Here is a 12028-nt window from a genome sequence, read left to right as displayed (position 1 = left end):
ATAACAAGCAGGTAGGCCAGGATGTCCTTGAACTAATGTAGTTCATTCTACAATAACTATTCTTTTTTATTGTTATATACATACATATATACTATCCAAAAATAACTTTTTCTGACACCATTTTTAGACCATCACCTCTCCATGGAGCAGTAGGTGTTGTTTCCAAACCATGTTCCAGAAACTGCCGAAGTTCACCAGCATGTTTCACCAGCAATCTGAGCAGCCTCAATGTGGCCATGACAATCACATCATCAGTGCTCTGCTCCACTCTATTACTTAAATGTAGCCTAGGGTCATCTTCATCTAAAGGAATCTAACAGTGACAAATGAAAGAAAAAGCAGTTCAGGATACTGGTTCTCTTGGAAAGAAATCTCAAATTTACTTAGAATACTGTGCTGTGTACCTGGCCGGCATTGAGTTTAAGGAAAGTAAAATATGCACTGCAAGACAACTTGTAGAGGCTGAATATTCTATCTACAACTTTCCTCCACACTTTAATAACTCCTTCTGTGGCGTTTTCATCTAGCTCTGAAAGCCATGGACAGCTTGATATTAACTGGCGCCATATAACATCAACCATATCATCTTCTTCATTGTCTTCATTTTCTGTTATCTGAAGTGTTATATCTTCGTCCTGGGGGGAAATATAAAAGGCTACTTAAAAACATAAACCAGCAGAGGTCACATAGGCTCCTAAGCTGAATATGGGCCCCAGATCAGATCAAACTGATAGTGTTTACAATCAACAATACTTATACACCTTTTCCATATTTGGGAGCTACTCTCTTCCCTGATCCAGCTTTCTAGTAATTTTTCCAGCCATGACATCATCTCCCCAGACAATAACTTGGATCCACCTGCATATCAGATGTCAGGCTCAGTAAGAAAAAACTAGCCATGGGCTCTTTAGAATATAACTAAAATAGGACTACTAACTATCTACAAACCAGAGACCCCCCCTGCCACACACACACACACACACACACACACACACACACACACACACACTTCATATGAACTATTCAAGCCTTTAGGGTCATGATTGGTCAACAATTTGTTTGGCTTTATATGTTAACTCTTTTTTCAGCCACCAGGTTCCAGATGCTACCATGATGCCAACCGAACTACCCTGGGCAGACAACCCCACCAATGTGTCCTGGAGACCCGCTTCCCCAGAACCCCGCCCCACTAGAGATAGGCTGGGAGTATGGATTGACCTGCCAGTGCCCATGTTCAGTGGGGAAGCAATTACAGAAGCTGGACCTTCCACATTCTGCATCCCAAAATGACCCTGGGCCCATATTCCCAGAGGGATAAAGAATACGAAAGCTATCGGGGGAGGGGATGGGATACGGAGTTCTAGTGATGGGAATTGTGTGGAGTTGTACTCCTCTTATCCTATGGTTTTCGTCAGTGTCTCCTTTTTATAAATAAAAATTAAAAACAAACAAACAAACAAACACTACGAACCAAAGAAAGAGTAGATGGTTTTTCTGTTAGTGAAAGCATTTTCTTGTGGAAAAAAACTAAATGTTTCCATGTTGCTGTCAACAAGTTTCTCTTGTTTTACAGTATGCTAAGAAAACTAGTAAAAACAAAGAAAGGAAATATAGCCGGGGTGTGTGTGTGTGTGTGTTAATGTGCTTCTCTCTCTCTTTTTTTTTTATTTAAGAAAGGATAAATTAACAAAACCATAGGGTAGGAGGGGTACAACTCCACACAATTCCCACCACCCAATCTCCATATCCCACCCCCTCCCCTGAATGTGCTTCTCTTAAGAAAACTAAGCGTAATATACAAACATTTTGAGGTTGATTATACACATAAGGTCACAAGACACCCAGTGAATATGTATGTTACACAGCTTTGGTAGACACTGATGCTTGCTAAAGTCTGGAGCAAGAAGTGAGTCAGTACAATTTAGTATGACAAATAAAAGCTTTTAAAATCAGTCATGACAAGGGCTGACAGCATAACAGTTATGCAAAGAGACTGTCATGCCTAAGTCTTCAAAGTACCAGGTTCAATTCTCCCACACCATACCATAAACCAGAACTGAATAGTGCTCTGGTAAAAAATAACATCTAGAATAAAGCTTAGTCACTACCAACTGTTCCCAAAAAGAGTAATTGAAATGGAAATTTAATTTACATAAAAGATTCATCATGTGGGCTGTGGAGAAAGAATTACATTTATGGAAAAAAATTTCCATGCATAAAGCACCAAAGATCCCAGGATGAATCCCCAGGACCATCATAAGCAGGAGCTTAGTAGTGTTTTGACAAAATATAAATTGAATTAAATCAAATTAAACAAAGCAAAACAAAATCCAAGTTTCATCTTGTAGCTGGGAAGGTAGTACAATTGATAAAGTTCTGGACCTTCAAACATGGAAGTCTGGAATTCAATCCCCATCATCATATATGATGGTCTTATTCATAAATATTGTAAAAGTCTTGTGAAACATTACCCCCTAATAAAGACATTTTTAAAGTCTTGGGGCCTGTGGGTTGGCTCACACAGTAGAATGCACACTTGGTCATGTGAAGGACCTGGGCTTGAGGCCCTACTATCTATCACACAGGTCAGCTGTGTGGGGAGGTTTCAGAAGTGGTGGAGCAGTGTTGCATGTTGACTCTTTCTCTCACCACCCCCGTTAGTTTTTCCAGCTGAACTTCACTATACTTTCATTTTTTATTATATTTATTTTCCGTTTTGTTGCCCTTATTTTTCATTGTTGATGTAGTTATTGTTGTTGTTATTAATGTCATCAGTGTTTAGGACAGAGAAATGGAGAGAGGAGGGGAAGACAGAGAGGGGGAGAGAAAGATTGACACCTGCAGACCTGCTTCACCGCCTGTGAAGTGACTCCTCTGCAGGTGGGGAGCCGGGGGCTCGAACCGGGATCCTTACGCCGGTCCTTGCGCTTTGTGCCATATACTCTCATTTTCTATGGAAAAGAAAGTAAGGGAGTTTGACAGAACCACAAAAGAAAAAACAAGACATTATATTTATCTTTGAACAGAGAGAGAAACTGAGAGGGAAGAAGGAGAAAAACAGAGAGAAAAGCAAAGCGAGAGACCTGCACCACTGCTTTACCATTTGTGAAACTCCTCCCCTACAGATGGGGACCGGAAGCTTGAACCCAGGCCCCTGAACACTATGATGTGTATACTCAAACAGGTAGAGCACCACTTTGGCCACATCACTATTTTAAATTGGCAGCAGGGTTACTTCTGGGATTAAGTGCCTACACTACGAATCCACCACTCCTGGTGGCTTCCCAAACCCCCTTTTTCTGTATGATGGGGGTGATGGGGAAGAGACAGAGAAAGACAAAGATAAAATGAGATTGAGTTCAAGTACCACTTCACCACTTATGACGCCCCCCCGCCTCCACCCAGGTTCTTGTGCCTGACAGCGTGGGTACTCTACTGGTTGAGACACTGGCCATCCATAACATCATCTTTTTTTTTTTTAAACAAAAGCAATTAACTTTATTCCTCAAGAACCTACATTCTTAGCAAAATATCACAACTCATTTTTATCTTCAAACTCAAAAAAAAAAGATCTGACTTGAGATAAAAATTGCTTTAATGGGGGTTGGGCGGTAACACAGTGGGTTAAGCACACATGGCGCAAAGCGCAAGGATCGGCGTAAGGATCCTGGTTCGAACCCCCAGCTCCCCACCTGCAGGGGAGTCGCTTTACAGGCGGTGAAGCAGGTCTGCAGGTGTCTGTCTTTCTCTCCCCATCTTCCCCTCCTCTCTCCATTTCTCTCTGTACTATCCAACAACAAACAACATCAACAACAACAGTAATAACCATAATAACCACAACAAGGGTACCCAAAATAAATAAAATTGCTCTAACCAGTAAGCAGATAAATGCCATCAACCACCTCAAAATCAATGAATTGGAACAGTGATCTTGAAAACAATGCCTTGAACACAGTATATTTTCCTTACCTGAATCCCAGCAGGTCTACACACAGCTTGTCCAAGAATACCATAAATTCTCTCTTTTTCTTCTTCAGTTATAGTGTCTGGAAGCAGATTCTGAACTTCAGATTTTTCTCTAGGAAGTAGACGAACACCTTCACCCTGACTATAAAAATAGACAAGTGATCAGTATTTCAGTTACAAAACTTCCACCATAACCTCAGACTTCAAATCTCTACTCTGCAATACTCAAATTACTTACACAAGTCAACATACCTGGCATTGTCAACCACTTTCCTGCCCCACCTATATGCCCAACTAGCCAATGCTGCCCAAGATTTGGCTACTTCGGGGGCCTGTACTGAAGACAGGTGATACAACTGTCCCAAAATGAAGTCAGGTTCTCCAACTCCAATATGTACTGCCATGATAGAGGAAAAAACGAAATAATGAAAATAATGAAAGAATTCAGTAGTATTAACATACTTAAACTTCTTTTTATTTATTTATTCATTCCCTTTTGTTGCCCTTGTTTTATTGTTGTTGTTATTGATGTTGTTGTTGGATAGGACAGAGAGAAATGGAGAGAGGAGGGAAGACAGAGAGGGGGAGAGAAAGACACCTACAGACTAGCTTCACCACTTGTGAAGCAACTCCCCTGCAGGTGGGGAGCCGGGGGCTCGAACCAGGATCCTTACTCTGGTCCTTGTGCTTCGCGCCACATGCTAATAACCCACTGTGCTACAGCCCTGACTCCCCATACTTAAACTTCTAATAACATTCTCATTAACATTTTAGGACTTTACTATCTATTAAGTTCCATGATAGTAAAGCATATAATTTGATGAAGTTCAAATTAGTATTCTGCTTGCCTAAAAGATGAGTATGTTTAATGAATCACCCCCTTCACAAATAAGCTTTATTTCCCTGTAAAACAAATAAATGGTGAGGCATTGTACCTACGTGTAGTCAACTGTTAAATTATTTACACTCCCCCCACTCCAAAATGGGGAAAAAATAATAAAGAACAGCTACTAGATAGTTTCAGACATATGTGCCATATGTTACTAAAATAAACCTTCAAGAAATTCCATGTGTGTTTTTGTGTGTTGTATACATACCACCACAAACTGACTCTTAGACTCTGCAAAAGTTATGGTTATCAGAAGGAACAGGAGAGGAAAAATCAAGGATAATCAAGGATAATAGGTGGTAGGTGTGGTGAATTTTATATATGAGTGTATATCTGTAATCACGTAACAATACACATAATATTGTGAACTTACGTTAGATAAATAAGAATTAACTAAAATAACAGCACACAAAAATATACCTACCTAGTTGTACACATTTATTAAGAAATCTAACTTAACTGAAAAAAAAAAAAATCAATGGTTCATGATACTAAATTTCTTAAGCAATTTAGGTGTCAGATGTGTTGCATTCTAAATTTGACTATATCCTCTTGCTTAGAGTTGGGTTAGACATTCTGAAAAGACAAGTACTTAGATGATATATGAGGTAAGTATTTTTATTCCAAAAGGTAATCATCTACTAAAGTACTATTAATTGCTATCAAGGTTTATAATGATCATAAACATATCTGTTATGAATAAAAAGGATCTGTAATACATGAAGATTTAAAAGGGGCACCCAGTTTAGTAGACACTTCAAGCCCCTGTGGTCCCCACTTGCAGGGAGAAGCTTCACGAGTGGTGAAGCAAATGCTGTAGGAGTCTTCCCTGTCTTCTCTCTCATCCCCTCAATTTCTCTCTGTTCTATCAAACATAGACAAACAGACAAGGAACATAGTTTTCAGGAGCAGTGGATTTGTTTTGCAAGCATCACACCCCAGCAATAACCCCGGTGACCATTAAAAAGAAATGTGAGGCCAGGAGGTGGTACACCTGGTTAAACTAAAAGTTAAACTAAAGTGTGCGAAGAACTGGGTTTAAGCGAACGGTGAAGCAGGGTTGCAGGACTCTCTCTCCCTCTCTCTCGCCCCATCTCAATTTCTGTCTCTATCCAATAAAGAGAAAAAAAAAAAAGTAAAGTGTGTATATTCAATGTAAGTAAGTAAAATCCTCGTTTTCACAATAAAAGGTAGTATCTCATTTCAACTAAGAATTAAGTGTATCCCTTTCCTAAAAGCATGACAATGGTGTCTACCATAAAAGGCTTCCCTGATTGAATGAACTACCCTGTTTGTTGGGTGCCTTTGTTATTAACATAATTATGCTAGAATGTGAACGCTTAATCCTCATATAGTATCTGTGCTGCACACCAGTCAAGGGGACCACAAACTACTACTTTCTCATTTCTTGGTTTTCTTTCTTTTCTAGAATGAGATGGAATAGTAAATATTTAGTGCAGGACCAAGCTGTCATTAAAATCACCGAAGTCCATAAAAAGTGTCATGAATCTGGAAGGTGTAAAGTGTGACTTGGGGGACATAGCTCAGTGAACTACATAATGTCATTCCATACTGAAGAAATGTATTCACAGAGCATTAATACTAAATGTCCATGGATCTCCTTTTTGTGTGACAAATTATAGACACTATAATATTAAAAACTTAAATGGTTTCTAAAATTATTATTTAAAACTAGTAAAAGAAAGCTTACCTGTAGATTCACTCTCAATCCGAGGATACTCTTCTTCCGTTGTGTTAACTGATGGCAGTTCTATTAAAGTGAGAATATTTTTTGACAAAGTAGATAGACTGGTGACATTCTGCTGTTGCTGAGCTCTGTAAACTTGTTTTAACTGCCCTGAAATTTCTTTCCATTCTGCCTGGATCCATTTAGCCAGCGTTAGAATTGATTTAGCAACTGCACATTCAGCTTTGGCTGACTTGCAGAAAGATATGGCACATGAGCTCAACATTTCCATTGCATGTGTTGACTGACCTACAGAAAGCCAAACAAAACAAAAGCAGCTATCAGAAGCCTTAAAATCAAATGACTTGAAGCAAAATAATAAAAACTTTAAAACATCTAAATTCTGGGATACAGGTCACTAATAAGAGTGCAGTTTTGCCTATAGGTTCAATATCAAGCACAGAACTAAGTACAATGGTTAAGCAAAAAAGCTATCAGGCCTGAGGCTCTGTTGTCTGAGGTTCAATTGCCAGCACCACAATAAGAGAAAACTAAGCAGTGCTCTCGTCTCTGTGTATCTCTCATATTAAAAAATACACTTAAAAAAACAGCATGACAAATTATTAAAAAATATGTATATATGTAGATAAATGATTGAATGCAAATTCAGTACTAAACAATGAAAATATTTTTTACTTTAATACACAAGAATAAAATCTTTATATATTTTTTATCAGCATACTATTCAGCTCCGGCTTATGGTGGTGCAGGTGATTGAATCTGGGACTTTGGAGTCTCAGGCACGAGAGTCTGTTTGCATAACCATTATGCTATCTATCCCCTGCCCCAAAATCATTCTTTTAAAAGCACAAAATTGTAGAGATAAGTCAATTACATTTAGTATTTTACTCAAGACTCATGTTCTTTTCTAAGAACCGAGAGTGGGGGGTGTGAGAAATCAATTGTTGGCTTACCATACACATGATTTCTATTAGAGCTATGGATTAATTTTACTAACCTGCAGTATACAGCAATTTGGTTTTCTCAATATCAAGTTCAGGTCCCCATTTTTCATCCACTTGGCCTTGCGTTGATAGTTTCTTAAAATGTTGGACTAAGTCTTGTGCAGTGGTAGTCTTTCCCAGTTGAACCTCACTACATTGTGCCAGTAGTCTTGTTGCAAGTGACACATTCCCCCGTTTTCTAGCAAACTTTGCAGCTGTTAAACCTAATTCCATGAGATGGCTTCTAATTGGAATTGTTTGTTCTGCAGAGAAGAAAATGTTATTAGTCCTTGACTTGTCTAACTCTAGATTTCACGGGGGGGGGGGGGGGGGGCAGCGGCAGTGTGCTGGTTTAAAAAAAAATACTTCCCTGGGGCCAGTAGTACAGTGGGTTAAGCACACATAGTGAGAAGTGCAAGGATCTGTGTAGGGATCCCGGTTCGAGCCTCCAGCTCCCCACCTGCATGGGGGGTGGGGGGTCCCGCTTCTCAGGCAGTGAATAAAGCAGGTCTGCAGGTGTCTGTCTTTCTTTCCTACTCCTCTCTCGATTTCTCTCTGTCCTATCCAATAACAAGGGCAACAATAACAAGGGCAACAAAATGGGGAAAAAAATAAGCCTCCAGGAGCAGTGGGTTCTAGAGCCCTAGCAATAACCCTGGAGGAAACAAACAACCTCTCCAGCATTGCCTTCTTCCCACAACCTTCCTAAATAAATATGACTCACTTTTCTCCAGACGTACACCATGGTGCATAAAATATATTAAAAAAATTATAAAAAACAAAACAAAAAAGTCATCCTTTTCTTGTAAACATCCTCTACCCTTCTACCATGCCACTGTCTCCAGATTTACTCCTACATTTCTTTTTTGTTTTTTTAATAATTTTTTTATATTTATTTATTCCCTTTTGTTGCCCTTGTTTTATTGTTGTAGTTATTATTGTTGTTATTGGTGTCACTGTTGGATAGGACAGAGAGAAATGGAGAGAGATGGGAAAGAGAAGGATAGACACCTGCAGACCTGCTTCACCGCTTATGAAGAGACTCCCCTGCAGGTGGGGAGCCGGGGCTCGAACCGGGATCCTTACATTGGTCCTTGCACTTTGTGCCACATGCGCTTAACCCGCTACACTACTGCCTGACTCCCTTACTCCTACCTTTCTAAAGAATCCTCCTCAGCCTCCTGCACTTTCTCCCTGGATGATACTATCTGCTCCTGTGACTTCAAATACCATACAAATGTTAATGACTCTTGAATCTTTCTAACACATCTGAATCACACTTGCCTATGAGTCACCTATACCCAAAGATTTCAAAAAACACTTTCGTCTGTGTCAAGTGGTTCGTTTTTTTTAAAAATATTTTTCCCTTTTGTTGCCCTTGTTTTTATTGCTGTTATTGATGTCCTCGTTGTTGGATAAGACAGAGAAATGGACAGAGATGGGGAAGACAAAGAAGGGAAGAGAAAGACAGACAACTGCAGACATGCTTCACTGCCTGTGAAGTGATGCCACTGCAAGTGGGGAGCTGGGGGGCTCGAACTGGGATCCTTTTGCTGGTCCTTGTGCTTCGCACCACAGGAGCTTAACCAGCTGCACTACACTCGACTCCCAAGTGGTTCATCATCTACCACTCTCCAAACCTTCTGCTTTCTTCTAATTTTCCTGCGCATGACAAGCTGCAGGTGCCTGGCAGTCATCAAAGACTTTATTCTCAGTCCTTATACCACAGCTGCCTGTTCTGTATCCAGTGCCAGTAGACACTGGCTACTTTCCTCATTGGCTTCTTTGGCCTCAGGCTTAGCATCCTCAAACTCACTGTCTGCAACTAAAATGGCTTACACAAAGGTAAATCTGAACATTCAACCTTATTTTGATGTTCTGAAAACATCCCAACTACTGGATTGGAATTGTAAAGTACCTATGCCTTACATTCCAAACTCAATCTCATCCAACCCACACTTTCTTTCTTTGGTGAATGGAGTAATCTCAGAATCTTGCATTTTACCCACTGTCATCTATTCTAATTCAATCATTCTACCTTTTTCTTATCCCTACTTCACACAAGCTCACACTTAGGAATCACTTTCCAAGTCCTTTTGTGATTCTTAGGTGTCTCTGCTGTACGTCTTTTTAGTATAATATGGGCACATCTACTTAGTATGTAATATTGAGGTTTCTTGCTTGAGGTCAGCTTTTTTTTTTCCTTCTCCTAGAATCTAGAATCCCTTTTGTCCTAGGAATGTAGAAAGTGGACTAAGTTCACCAATATATTCAACTTCCAAACACAGTACCTGGCACAAAGCACACATTTGAAAAACACTTATTGCATAAAGAAAAAGGAGGCAAAAATGAAGTTGTCTTTGAATGCAACCAGTTAGGTTACTTTTTATAACATATTAAAATTTATGAAAAGTGTAACTAGCTCCGTCCAGGCAGTGGCAATCCCCCACACCATCATAAGCTAGAGCTGATCAGTGCTCTGGTAAAATGATAAAAAGAAAGGCCTTCATTCCTGTGGCACCAAACCTTCCAGGTTCAAGTCCCAGTACCACCAGAAGCCAGAGCTTAGTAGTACATCTCTGGTAAAATCAATATTAAAAAATATAAAAATAGGCAATATTTTCAGAAATGCCACAGCCCCAATGACCATCAATAAAATGCTAAAACATGATTTATTAGGAAAATGAAAATAAGTCCGAGGATATGCTACTAAACATTCACTCTAAAACAAACTAAGAACCAAACCACACCAAGGATGTAATGCCAGAAGAAATGTCAGCCGATCTTGGATGGACCTTGAAAAATTCATGTTAAGTGAAATAAGTCAGAAACAGAAGGATGAATATGGGATGATCTCACTCTCAGGCAGAAGTTGAAAAACAAGATCAGAAAAGAAAGCACAAGCAGAACCTGAACTGGAATTGGCGTATCGCACCAAAGTAAAAGACTCTGGGATGGGTGGGTGGGGAGAATACAGGTCCATGACGGATGATAGAGGACCTTGTGGGGGTTGTATTGTTATATGGGAAACTGGGGAATGGTATGCATATACAAACTACTGTATTTACTGTTGAATGTAAAACATTAATTCCCCAATAAAGAAATATAATAATAAAAAAAAACACAACTCAAATATCCACCATAAGTCAATAAGCAAAAATGAGATATTCATATAATGGGCATTACTCAAGAATAAGAAAGTTCAGACTACTGAGCTTTAACAAACAAAAATTCTCCAGCTCAGAGAAGTCAGACACAACAAGATATATTAAGTATGTAAATCCTCGTGTGGATTAAGTTTTTTTTTGTTTTTTACTCCCAGAGGACTGCTCAGCTCTGGCTTATGGCAGTTCGGGGGATTGTACCTGGGACTCTGGAACCTCAGGCACGAGTCTCTTTACATAACCATTATACTATCTACCCCTGCCCCAAGATCAAAGTTTGATGCACTGTAACAGAAAGTAAATCAGGGGGCCAGGTGGTAGTACACCTGGTTAAGCACACGTTACAGTGTGCAAGGAGGGTCCAGGTTCTAGTCCTTGGTCTTCACCTGCATAGGGAAAGCTTCACAAGTGGTGAAGCAGGTCTGCAGGTCTGTCTGTCTGTCTCTCTCCCTCCCCATTACCACCTTTCCTCTTAATTTCCCTGTCTTTATCCAATAGTAAACAAAAATTAAAAAAAAAAGTAAATTAGCAGTTGTCTAAGAAGGAGCCGATAGAAAAGTCATAAATCTTAGAGGGTGAGAAGAATGTTACAAAAATTGATATTTACACAGGTAAAGATGTTAAAACAGATATATGCACTATATTTCAATAAAGCAATTGAAAAGTAACCTTGTTACCTTTTATTTTTTCCAACAACTGACTCTGGTACATAGTATATCTTAATGCCTGCATCCATGGCCTCACATCATGCTGTTTACATGAACGTAAAGCTTCACTGAAGAGTGGAATAAGACAGTCCTGCCAGAGAAAAAACTGCTTAATGTAAAGGAATTTAGTAAAATTTACATTCAGAGCTCAAGTATACCCATCTCCATAGAATGACTGGCCCCTTCAGATCTATTCCAATTTATTCAACTATATACATTTTTCATTCTATCTTGGAGACACAAGTAGAAAAGACACTTTTGGGGGGAGACCTAGTTTGGGTCCTCCCAACAATCAGAATATTTTGTCAATAGTGTGATATTTTTTTAACATTTAACATAAATACTGTAAAACAAATGCTACATTACAGAAAAACGTTTTACTACTGATTTATAAGGAGACTCTGTAATCAAAACTGCTTGGTACTGGAACATGAATAGACATACTGACCAGTGGAATAGAATTGAGAGCCCACAAGTAAGCCCCCATACCTATGGACATCTAATATTTGACAAAGGTGCAGACTATTAAATGGGGCAACAGGAGTTTCTTCAACAAATGGTGTTAGAAAAAATGGGCTGAAATGTTTAGAAGAATGAAACTAAATCACTGT

At 39.3% G+C, this 12028-nt stretch overlaps 1 protein-coding gene across 4 annotated transcripts in view; it reads right to left on the bottom strand.

Moving 5' to 3' along the window:
- SMG1 (SMG1 nonsense mediated mRNA decay associated PI3K related kinase) overlaps positions 1–12028 on the bottom strand; it is a 147705-nt gene that overhangs the window by 46179 nt on the left and 89498 nt on the right. For all 4 annotated transcript variants that reach the window (XM_060172891.1, XM_007516538.3, XM_060172889.1 and 1 more), the window contains 7 exons: positions 11388–11508; positions 7561–7809; positions 6567–6851; positions 4219–4363; positions 3970–4108; positions 405–635; positions 136–313 (listed from right to left, as the gene is read on the bottom strand). In XM_060172891.1, the coding sequence (XP_060028874.1) occupies positions 136–313; positions 405–635; positions 3970–4108; positions 4219–4363; positions 6567–6851; positions 7561–7809; positions 11388–11508 (1348 nt within the window). The remainder of the gene's footprint in view (positions 1–135; positions 314–404; positions 636–3969; positions 4109–4218; positions 4364–6566; positions 6852–7560; positions 7810–11387; positions 11509–12028) is intronic.

The sequence above is a fragment of the Erinaceus europaeus genome, chromosome 15 (genome assembly GCF_950295315.1).
Source record: "Erinaceus europaeus chromosome 15, mEriEur2.1, whole genome shotgun sequence".
Taxonomy (NCBI): domain Eukaryota; kingdom Metazoa; phylum Chordata; class Mammalia; order Eulipotyphla; family Erinaceidae; genus Erinaceus; species Erinaceus europaeus.
Note: the sequence above shows the minus strand (reverse complement) of the source record. Positions and strands in the feature narration are given on the sequence as shown.